Source organism: Saimiri boliviensis, chromosome 2, assembly GCF_048565385.1.
Source record: "Saimiri boliviensis isolate mSaiBol1 chromosome 2, mSaiBol1.pri, whole genome shotgun sequence".
In the NCBI taxonomy this organism is placed as follows: domain Eukaryota; kingdom Metazoa; phylum Chordata; class Mammalia; order Primates; family Cebidae; genus Saimiri; species Saimiri boliviensis.
In genome coordinates, this window is record NC_133450.1 from 123,576,063 (window position 1) to 123,588,561 (window position 12,499).

A 12,499-nucleotide genomic window follows, 5' to 3' on the forward strand; every position below is an offset into this window, starting at 1 on the left:
CCGCCTCCCGAATTCAAGTGATTCCCCTGTCTCAGCCTTCTGAGTAGCTGGGATTACAGATGCCCGCTACCACGCCCAACTAATTTTTGCATTTTTAGTAGAGATGGGGTTTCACCAGGTTGAATAGGCTGGTCTTGAACTCCTGACCTCAGGTGATCCACCTACCTCAGCCTCCCAAAGTGCCGGGATTACAGGTATGAGCCACCACCCCCAGCCAAAGATATTCAAACATTTTATTATGAAATAGGCTTTGTGTAAGATGATTTTGCCCAACTATAGGCTAATGTAAGTATTCTGAGCATATTTATGGTAGGCTAAGCTATGATGTTCAGTACATCAGATGTATTAAGTGCATTTTTTATTAGAATATTTTCTTTTTATTTATTTTGTTTGGAGACAGGATATCATTCTGTTTTCCAGGCTGGAGTGCAGTGGAATGATCATAGCTCACTGGAACCTTGAACTCCTGTCCTGAAGGGATCCTCCTGCCTCAGCCTCCCAAGTAGCTAGGACTGCAGGCATACCTATTGCCACCATACGTGGCTAATTTTTAAATTTTTTTGTTGAGACAGGGTCTCATTATATTTGTCAGGCTGGTCTTGAATTCCTAGCCTCCCAAAGCACTAGGATTACAGGTGTGAGCCACTGTGCCTTGCCTGAGTTACCATATGTTCAACTTGCAGTGAGTTTATCAGGATGTAACCCTGAGTAAAGGAGCATCTGTATTGTTGTATCTTTTTTCCCCTACAGACTTTGAGAGCAGACACTGTATCTTACTCACTTCTGAATTATCAAATGCTGGATATAAAGTAGGTTAAATGCTTCTTAAATGAATACATTATCATGCTGCCGATGAGATTAAAGAGGCTATCTCCCTCAGTGTCAAAGCCTATATGAACTGAGCCCATGCTATCTCTCTGACCTCATTGTTACATTCTTCCAAGCTCATTCTCTTTTAGCCACATCAGTCGTCTTGCTGTTCCTTAAATATGTCCAACATACTTAGTACTTGGCTGGTTCCTTTGCCTGGAATATTCTCTCAACAAGTAACTACGTCGTTCATTCCCCCAATTCCTTTAAGTTTTGGTTCCAGTGTCACCTTATTATGGTGATTTTTCCCAACTACCCTATTTAAAAATAACAGCTCCCCAACTACCCCAAGCACTAGCATTCTCTCCTCCTTATCCCACAATTATTTTTCCCTGTATCACCATCACTTGACAAATACATATTTACTCTTATATTTGAGCTGTCTCTCTTTCCCTACTGGGATGTAAACTTTATGAAGGCTGGAACTTTTTTTGGTTAAACTGATGCATCTCCTACATCTGGAACACTGCCTTGCACATAGTAGGATTAAATACTTCCTGAATGAATGAACACACTTAATGTAATGTTAGTAATACATCTAGGAAATGACAAAGTAGCAACTGAGACGCAAGATAATTTAGTCCTTTCAGATTGCTACCCAAAAAATACTTGTGACTAACGAATACTAGTACAGTCATGTACTACTTAACAGTGGGGATACATTCTAAGAACTGCATCATTAGGCAATTTCATCATTGTGCAAATATCATAGAGTGCATTTACACAAGCTTAAATAATATAGCTTATACATATCTTGGCTATATGGTATATAGCTTACTGCTCCTGGGCTGCAAAACTATATAGCATGGTACTATACTGAATATTGTAAGCAACCATAACACAATGCTAAGTATCTGTGTATCTAACTATGGCAAAACAGGCTGGGCACAGTGGCTCACTTTGGGAGGCCAAGGTGGGCAGATCACCTGAGGTCAGGAATTCGAGACTAGCTGGGTAACATGGTAAAACCCCATCTCTACTAAATATACAAAAATTAGCTGGGTGTGATGGCGGGCGCTTGTAATACCTGCTAGTTGGGAGGCTGAGGCAGGAGAATCACTTGAACCTGGGAGAGACGCAGAGGTTGCAGTGAGCTGAGATTGCACCACTGCACTCCAGCCTGGGTGACAGAGCAAAATTCCATCTCAAATAAATGAATATACATAGCAAAACACAGAAACTAAAGTACAGTAAAATACACTAATATAATCTAATGGGATCACTGTCATAAATGCAGTCCAGTGCTATCCAAAATGTCACTATATGGTACATGATTGTATATTAAAAAGATCACTGTTCTAAGAGTCAGAATGCAGTCATCCCTTTAATAAATAATTATTTGGGATAGTATTTGGGGTAGTCTACTAGATACTTGGGATATGTCCGATCCTAGGAGCTCATAGTGTAGTTAGAAGACCTGAGTTTCAATACCAGTATAGCAACCAGCCCAGTGGCTTTGGCTAACACATTTTAAATTTATTCCAGCCTCCTGTTTTCTCTACTACAAAATAAAAACATCTACTGCCTAGATTGAATTATTATGAAAATTAAGAGGTAATATGTAAAAACATGTTATGAATGATAAAGCCCTACACAAATGTAAAAGAATCAAATATCCCTAAAATATATTTGAGAAATATTTAGGAAATAAAACATCGGACAGTTCTAAGACAAAAGTACTCAGTTAAGCAAATTAAAATAGTTATAGTCAGGATCATAAATATAAAAATATAATACATAAGTTTTGCAATATTCTATTTCCTTGGACTAAGAGTTCTCATTGACATTAGAAGATATAATAATTAGCTGAAAGATGTAACATTTTGTTCATAATCTGTGATTTATAGATTACTAAAATTAAGGGATGGATTGTTACCACACTTACCCTACAGGTAAAAAATGATGTAGAATAAGATCAAGCTTTCTTGGTTCTTGACAGAAATGTCTGAAGAGCAAAGGTGTCCATGGAATGACAGCTGTGGGACGAATTATGAAGGCAAGTGCCACTAGGGATGAGTACTTGACACTATAAGAGGAAAATGTGTGATAAGTCAAGTGGGAAATTAACTTTGAAGTTATCTATCATTTACACTGTGATTTGACATCTTCCTTTTGTTATAAATGGCTATATGAACTTTTTTTTTTTTTTTTGAGACAGAGTCTCACTCTGTCACTCAGGCTGGAGTGCAGTGGCATGATGTTGGCTCAATGCAACTTCTGCCTCCAGGGTGCAAGCAATTCTCTTGCCTCAGGATCCTGAGTAGCTGGGATTACAGGTGTATACCACCATGCCCGACTAATTTTTAATATTTTTAGTAGAGACAGGGTTTCACCATGTTGGCCAGGCTGGTCTCGAACCCTGACCTCAGGTGATCCGCCTGCCTCGGCCTCCTAAAGTGCTGGGATTACAGGTGTCAGTCACCGTGCTCAGCCTAAATAGCTATATTAACTTTTGCAGGTTACTTATACTTTCTGGGTCTTAGGTTTTCTTATCTTTTAAAAAAGATAGTATTTAAAGCTGTTTTCAGTGCTCATTTTCTAATTCTAGTATTTTCAAGTAAGAAGTTTCGAGTATATGTTTTAATGCCAGTCTTGTGTGCTACAAAAAGTATACTTTTTACCTCAAAACTCTGCCAATTAATTTCTTGATTAAAATCAGGCTTCTCATAAGGAGCTATAAGAAAGTCATACAGAGAGCCTTTCTCTAAGAAAAAGCATGGGCATTTAAAGAAACAGGATTATTTAGGCAGTGGTGGGCTCTGAGTACATAAAATTTTGTTTTGAAAGTAAGTTAATTTTAGCCAATTGAAATATATATATACACATACAACTGTTAAAGGTCTACTGTATAAACTATATGATCATGGATAAAAATATAGATTTTACTAGTAAGACTTCTCTCAACTAATGGTTGAGAGAGATGATAATTTAGTGATGAGGACCATGGATAGTATATTATTACATGGAAAAATAGCCCTGTAAAAATTAAAAGACAGCAAAATAAGACAACCTATATTACCATTATATACCTATTAATTAATAAAAATAACTATAAAGAAATCTATAGGCCAAATATGTGGCTCACGCCTGCAATCCCAGCACTTTGAGAGGCCAAGATGGGTGGATCACCTGAGGTCAGGAATTCATGATCAGCATGGCCAACATCGTGAAACTTTTGTCTCTACTAAAGATACAAAAAATTAGTCAGGCGTCATGGCAGGTACCTGTAATCCCAGCTACTTGGGAGTCTAAGGCAGGAAAGTTGTTTGAACCTGGAAGGTGGAGGTTGCAGTGAGCCAAGTTGATACCATTGCACTCTAGCCTGGGCAACAAGAATGAAATTCCATCTCAAAAAAGAAAAAAGAAATCTATAATGTTGATGAGGATATAAGTTCAGGGATAACAAATTCAAACGCTTACAGAGACCTGCTAAACTATAAAAATGAGAAATGGGCCAGGTGTGGTGGTTCACGCCTGCAATCCTAGCACTTTTGGAGGCCAAGGCAGGTGGATCACAAGGTCAGGAGTTCAAGACTAGCCTGGACAAAATGGTGAAACCCTGTCTCTACTAAAAATACAAAAATTAGCTGGGTATGGTAGTGCATGCCTGTAGTTCCAGCAACTCAGGAGGCTGAGGCAGGAGAATTGCCTGAACCCAGGAGGCAGAGGTTGCATTGAGCCAAGATCACCCCACGGCGGTCCAGCCTAGGTGACAGAGCGAAACTCTGTCTAAATAAATAAATAAATAAGAGACTTGTAGACTAGGTTTGAACCATGGTACTGTCATGAAGTTATCCTAGCTCAAAATGCTACTAGAACTTACAATTTTTCAAGAAAAACCAGAAATCCAGATTTTGATATATGAGCTTGAAATTTAGGCTGGGTTTGGTGGCTTATGCCTGTAATCCCAACACTTCAGGAGACCATGGCAGGAGGATCACTTGATCCCAGAAGTTCAAGACCAGCTGGGCAATTGAAGGAGACCCCACCTCCACACACAAAATTTTTTATTTTCTTTCTTTTTTTTTTTTTTTTTAAACAGAGTCTTGCTCAGTCACCCAGGCTGCAGTACAGTGGCACAATCTTGGCTCACTGCAACCTCTGCCTCGCAGATTCAAGCGTTTCTCCTGCCTCAGTCTCCTGAGTAGCTGGGACTATAGGCATATGCCACCATGCCCAGCTAATTTTTGTATTTTTAGTAGAGTCAGGGTTTCACTGTGTTAGCCAGGACGGTCTTGATCTCCTGATCTTGTGATCGCCTGCCTCGGCCTCCCATAGCGCTGGAATTACAGGTGTGAGCCACAGCTGCTCAGCAATTTTTTTTTTTTTTTTGAGATGGCTTTTGCTTTTGTTGCCCAGGCTGGAGTGCAATGGCATGATCTGGACTCACTGCAACCCCCGCCTTTTTGGTTCAAGCGATTCTCCTGTCTTAGCCTCCTGAGTAGCAGGGATTACAGGTATGCACCACCATATCTGGATTTTGTATTTTTAGTAGAGACAAGGTTTTACCATGTTGGTGAGGCTGGTCTTGAACTCCTGACCTCAGGTGATCCACCTGTGTTAGCCTCCCAAAATGCTGGGATTACAGGCATTAGTCATTGCACCCTGCTACACATTTTTTTTTTTTTTAATTAGTGGGGCATGGTGATGCAAGCCTGTGGTCCTATCTACTTGAGTGGCTGGGGCAGGAGGATTGCTTCAGCCTAGGTGGTCAAGGCTGCAGTGAGCTGAGATCATATCACTGCACTCCAGCCTGGGAAACAGAGATGCTTTAAACAGGAAAAAAAAACAAAAAAAACTCTTAAAAAAATTTAGCCAAGTAGCATTTGACTCACAGACTGCCTACATACAACTTCTGCTATAGTGAAATTACATAGTGGACTGCCAAGTCTGTATTTCTAGTCCTGACTTACTCCAGATTTTCAGATGTATATTTCTTACTCCTTCATTTGTCTTTTTTTTTTTTTTTTAAAGACAGGATCTCACTCTATCACCCAGGCTGGAAGCCAGTGGCACGATCTCGGCTTACTGTAGCTTCCACCTCCTGGGTCCAAGTGATTCTCCCACTTCAGCCTCCTGAGTCAGTGGGACTACTGGTGCACGCCACCATGCCTGGCTAATTTTTGTATTTTTAGTAGAGATGGGGTTTCACCATGTTGGCCATGTTGGTCTTGAACTCCTAACATCAAGTAATCCACCTGCCTTGGCCAGTTTTTATATAGCTGTGGCTCACACCTGTAATCCCAGCACTTTGGGATTTCTGCTACTTTTATATAGATCATATATTGGCACTCAGAGCTATGTGACATAAACCCCACAACTTTTCCTCAGAACTCTTCAGTGTACACTATGTAAGTTAATAGTATTTAGTTTCCTTCTTTTATTTTAATTTTTTCCATGTAATTTTTTTCTTTTAACTTTTATTTTAGGTTCAGGGGTACAAGTGCAGGTTTGCTATATAGGTAAACTTCATGTCATGGAGGTTTGGTGTACAGATAATTTTGTCAACTGGTTAATAAACATAGTACCCTATAGGTATTTTTTTTTTTTTGATCCTCTCCCTTCTCACACCTTCCACCTTCAAGTAGGCCCCCCGTATCTGTTGTTTCCCTCCTAGTATCCATGTGTTCTTGTTTAGTTCTCGTATGTGAGAACATGTGGTATTTGGTTTTCTGTTCCTGTGTTAGTTTGCATAGGATAATGGCCTCCAGGTCCACCCACGTTGCAGTTCCTTTGTTTCTTTTTTGTTTTTGAGTCAGGGTCTTGCCCAGGCTGGAGCACAGTGGTGCAATCACAGCTCACTGCAGCCTTGACATTCCAAGCTCCTCAGCCTTCTTAGTAGCTGGGACTATGCACCATGACTCTTTAACTTTTAAATGTTTTATAGAGATGCAGTTTCACTGTGTTGCCCAGGCTGGTCTTGAACTCCTTGGCTCAAGTAATCCTCCCACCTCAGCCTCCCAAAGTGTTGGGATTACAGGTGTGAACTATCACACCTGGCCACGTTCAGTTTCCTAGTCTTAAAACTTTGGAGATACCTTAAACAGCACTTTTCATCCCACTTGTCCACTTTTGTTTCATTCCTACTTCTACTGTCGTCATTTTACATTAAGTTCTGACACTTAGCAAACTGGAACCTTTTCATCATGGTTTTTGTTTTGTTTTTTTTTGCATTGCCCAGAAATACTTTTTGGAATGCAGTGACATGATCATGGCTCACTGCAGCCTCCATCTCCCAGGCTCAAATAATCCTCCCTCCTCAGCCTCCCAAGTAGCTGGGACTACAGTCTACTTTTTGTAGAGATGGGTCTTACTTTGTTGCCCAGGCTGACGTCAAACCCCTGGGCTCAAGCAATCCTCCCATCTCTGCCTCCCAAGGTGTTGGGATTACAGGTGTGTGCCACTGCACCAGGCCTAGAAATATTCCTTTTTTTTTTTTTTTGAGACAAAGTGTCACTCTGTAGCCCAGGTTGGAGTGCAATGGCTCAGTCTTGGCTCACTGCAAACTCTACCTCCTGGGTTCAAGCAATTCTCCTGCCTCAGCCTCCCAAGTAGCTGGGACTACAGGCATGTGCCACCACGCCCAGCTAATTTTTGTATTTTTAGTAGACACGGGGTTTCACTATGTTGGCCAGGCTGGTCTCGAACTCCTGACCTTGTGATCCTCCCGTCTCAGCCTACCACAGTGCTGGGATTGCAGGCGTGAGCCACCGCGCCTGGCAGAAAAATTCCTTTATTTAACAACAACATCATTGTCATCAATACTGAACACTTATTTTGTAATAGGCCCTATGTTTTACACTTCACATAGATTCTCATTTAATTATCATGAAAACAGTTTTGTTCTCATTTTATAGAAATCAATGCTTATATGTCTCATATAATCCTTAAAGGAATCTGTCATTTATAATACTTGCATTTTTTTTTTTTTTTTTGAGATGGAGTCTCGCTTCTTTGCCTAGGTTGGAGTGCAATGGCGTTATCTTAGCTCACTGCAACCTCCGTCTCCCTGGTTCAAGCAATTCTGCTGCCTCAGCCTCCCTAGTAGCTGGGATTACAGGCATGTGCCAACATGACTAGTTAATTTTTGTATTTTTAGTAGGGACGGGGTTTCACCATGTGAGCCAGGCTGGTCTTGAACTCCTGGCCTCAAGTGATCCACCCGCCTCTGCCTCCCAGAGTGCTGGGATCACAGGTGTGAGCCACTGTGTCTGGCCAATACTTGCAGTTTTAAAAAGAGGATGCAAAATGTCATTTTATTGTCAGCTCTAGAATACTAACGGTCATGCTTATACAAGGAAAAATGGTTATATAGCACTCCTTTTGTACCACGTGACCCTTGCGCTTCCTGACTGAATTAGGGGAGGGCACCTGAGCCCAAGTAGCCAATCTAAGGCTGGCCAGTGTGAAATAAAATTATGTCCAGATACAGACAGTAGCATTTAATAGACCTAATTATATTCTCTCACACTGAATGTGAGATACAGAGAAATCTGGTAATTGCTAGCAAAATGAGAAGTGGACAGAATCTGGCTAAGCCCCTAAATAATGAAAGGCTAAAGCAGGATTCACTGGCTATTTGGGATATAAATGCACAAAAAAACAGCTCATTCCCCAAAACTGCCTTGGATTCTGCATAACCTTTATTCATCTCTGTGGCTGAGATATTCTACAGTTTTCTTCCAGTCCTGGCCACAAGGCTTGCGATGCCCATTTTCCCTTTTAGCCTTATAAGAAACTCCGCATCATATATGTAACTTGAGTGAATGCTTTTTCTTGTAGTCAAGAGTCTAAGGTAGAAATGATCTTATTTTATTTGATCCTCCCAACGACCTTTTTGTGTAGAAGAAAAATGGATACTAGAATTTTAACTAGATCTCAAATTGTGGCTTTTCCTTTTAGTATATCCTAAATACTGCTATTACAAAAGAAGGTTTTCCAAATCAGATTTGATGATGTCATGCTCCTCAAACATCTCAAATGGTTCCGTTACCTACAGAATAAAATCCAAACTCAAAGTCCCCGTTCCTGCCTCATCCCTTATTCTCTTCTTCCATGCATCCTACCACACTCTGTTAACTACTCCGCAGTCTGCCCTGAATACACTGTAACTATAACTGTAACTGTAAATGAAGCCCATTTACAGGTCTGTGCCTTCACTCATGTTCCCACTGCATGGTATTTGTTTCCCCAGTTTAAAGGAAGCCATATCAAGTCTAACTTTTTCCTATTTGCCCTTCCAGATGGCTTCTTCTCCAGCATTGTACATGTGGGAAAGCTGACCCGAATGGACAACATCCGTAGCTATCTTGCTTTCTGGCTTCTGACAAGTTTGGGCTAATTGAGAGGCAGAAGAGTTGGGTCAGGATTATTTACTCCCCTGGCTGTCTCCTCATTATTGCTAAAGGATGGCTGTGCCCGTCCCCTGTTGAGCCTCTCTCTTATAATTATAGCTCTTTATAGATTCCAGTAACCATTTCTTCTTGCTTCTTGAAGCCTAGAGGTAATACAGACTTCCTACTATAACTAGGCTGGGAGTACTATGGTGTTTCCTTATTGGCTTTCCCAAATATTGTCTACACCTTTGTAAATATTCCTTTTGTTAAACTCTCCTTAATTATCTGGTTTGAGTATTATCTGTTTTCTGCTATAATATATCAACTGAAACTTTGTGGTTCTCATGACTCATGAAAATTAGGGGGTCTACTAGACATTACAATATGTTGATTTTTTTTTTTTTTTTTTTTTGAGACAGGGTTTCGCTCTTGTTACCCAGGCTGGAGTGCAATGGCGCGATCTCGGCTCACCGCAACCTCTGCCTCCTGGGTTCAGGCAATTCTCCTGCCTTAGCCTCCTGAGTAGCTGGGATTACAGGCACGCGCCACCATGCCCAGCTAATTTTTTGTATTTTTAGTAGAGACGGGGTTTCACCATGTTGACCAGGATGGTCTCGATCTCTTGACCTTGTGATCCACCCACCTTGGCCTCCCAAAGTGCTGGGATTACAGGCTTGAGCCACCGCGCCCGGCCAATATGTTGATATTTAAGATTTTTCAAAAGTAGAGTTTTGTACATAATTAATAACAGTAATTTTTCTTACCTGTTCATAGACTTTGAGCCTTCCAAAGGATAGTAGAAAAGAGCAATTATAGTGAGAACAGTTTCCATGGTGTTTGTAAGGGTTCTGGTACAGCAATACCATGTGAACCAGGAGCACAACTGGCAAAAAAACTAAGAACAAGTATAGAGCAAACATCTATGAGGTAGGAAATGGAAAATCTTAGTACTACTATCTTCTAAATAGCAAGGAAGTCTAAATACTGTGAAAAGGACATCAAAAGGTAGATGATGTTAAAGTAAGTAGGCATGCCCAAATGTTATTTTTAGAAAGTTATATCAAACACAGGTTTATGAGAATAGCTGATCTATATTTGTTCATGTTAAGAAATTTATATTTTCAGGTGCATTTTCATGGCAGTGCATTTGATTTAAAATCCCATTTTTCATTAATGAACACATAAAACAAACGGATTCTTTGATGGTAGAGTTTACAGAGGATTGAAATTCATACCTAGATTCTTCCAATCAGTATTTCTCAAACTGTCTTATAGTACTGACACAAATTTTATGACTGTTTTTTATTGACCTTGTTTGGAATATTAGCCTTGTTTGAAATGTTTCCTTGTTTTGGAATGCTGATGAAAAATTAAGATAAAAAAGGAAAGAGGAAAAAAAAAAGCCAGGAGACATTATTAAATTTTAATTTGGAAATTGACTAAATTGAATCAGTTTTTGGAAGAACATGCACACAGAGCACATTAAGTCTACAAAACAAATGTGCTAAAAGAAACTTGTTAGTGGAGGCAGTTGTTAAGTATGTGGCACTAGCTTCCCATCTCTCCAAATATAGCCTTTAAAAATGTTCCCAATTTTCATGAAAGTAAAGGTTTTTCCTCAACTAGAAGAACCTAGTGCTGTATCTCTGGAGGAAGGACTTCAAAGCCATCATGACTTTTGCCAACCATTTTATGTTGAGCTTTCAGCAATGTACATAGAATATAAGTAGAAAATAATGAGGCTAAGACTTTCAAGCAGGCTCATATAAGCTTATTAACTTTACAAAGAGCCAAATGAATTAACAATAGTACTACAGGATCCAATCCCTCATTAGGATATTGTGTAAATGGGAAAAATTCATTCATCCAAGATTTGAGTGGGACATGTCGGGAATCTATCATCTCACCTTGAAATAAGTCAAATGACAAAAGATATCGTTTTCTATACCATACTCTCTCCCTTACATGAGTCCCGTAATTGTACCAACCTAATACTGTTGTGGCAAAAACCACAATTACTTTTGCACCAACCTAATACTTCAGACATCCCATTCAAAGGTGAAAGAGTTTCAATGCAAAGGGATTTCTTAGGCTGCACCTCACATACAGGCTTGCTAGAGGAACAGAACAAGGGTTGTAAGTAGCTAAGGTGCTGTGTGAAGTAGCTGGTAATTTAGAACTATCTCTACTCCATGCTATGGAAAGACAGGCATTTTGAGGAGTAAAGAGGTTTCCAGAGGCTGTTTGTTTCCCAGGTTTAGACTCTCATAGGGTTTGAGGGCATCAGTGGCTGCCACTGTCCAGGGCTTAATCAGAAGGAGATACGGCAGGTGCCACTACATGTTACTGTTCTTAATTATGGAAATACCTCTGTAAAGTTGTATGAATTATCTTCTAAAGTTGTTTTGGCAATCAGTGTTTCCATGTGCTTTATACCCACAGGAATGAAGTAACTGGCATACAGCTTCTCAAGTGTTTAGAACTTACCACCCATCTTGCCATTTCCTGATTTTCTAGTTGCTTCATTAATGAGTAAAGTCTCACATCTGCTACAGCAGACAGAAGTGCTTGGGCAAGTCTAGGAATCCAAATCTTCATCAGTTAAAAAAGAAGAACAGGATGTTAAAAACATCTGTTGGTTCACAATGAATTATGATAACAATCAACAATCTGATCCAACTATCTATAGAGAGCATTGTTAGTACAAAAATAGACACTATATTTTCTCCTTCTGCAAAGCTATATACCTTTTTCTACAAAAATTATATTAATTTCTCATTAAAATAATCAATATAGTTTTAAATTTTACCAGTCTCATACTCTCTGCATCTCTGTGTGTGTATATATATATATATACACACACACACACACACAGAATATACATATACATATATAGGTATATATATATATGGTATATACACACCGTATCTCATATCAAATACATACACACATATATATATATTATATATAAATATATTTTTTATTTTATTTTGTTGATTGATTGACAGGGTGTCACTCTGTTGCCCAGGCTGCAATCTTGAATCCAGGGGTGAAGCAATCTTCGTGCCTTGGTCTACTGAGTAGCTAGGACTTTAGGCATGTACTGCCACACTCAGCTAATCTCACCTCAAGTGATACTCCCACCTTAGCCTTCAAAAGTGTTGGGATTACAGGTGTGAGCCATTGTGACTGGCCCTAATTTTAATGTAACTATTAATAGTTAGCCAATCATTTCATTGCGTTAAGTTTCTATTTAAAAGTATATTATATTCATTAGCAACAACAGGTTTTTT

General features: G+C 39.6%; 1 protein-coding gene across 2 annotated transcripts in view; it reads right to left on the reverse strand.

The window, feature by feature from the left end:
• The window catches only part of PIGB (phosphatidylinositol glycan anchor biosynthesis class B), a 43,588-nt gene that overhangs the window by 24,164 nt on the left and 6,925 nt on the right, over window positions 1-12,499 (reverse strand). For both annotated transcript variants that reach the window (XM_010346119.3, XM_074394211.1), the window contains 3 exons: window positions 11,694-11,798; window positions 9,971-10,101; window positions 2,756-2,896 (listed from right to left, as the gene is read on the reverse strand). In XM_010346119.3, coding sequence (XP_010344421.1) covers window positions 2,756-2,896; window positions 9,971-10,101; window positions 11,694-11,798 — 377 coding nt within the window. The remainder of the gene's footprint in view (window positions 1-2,755; window positions 2,897-9,970; window positions 10,102-11,693; window positions 11,799-12,499) is intronic.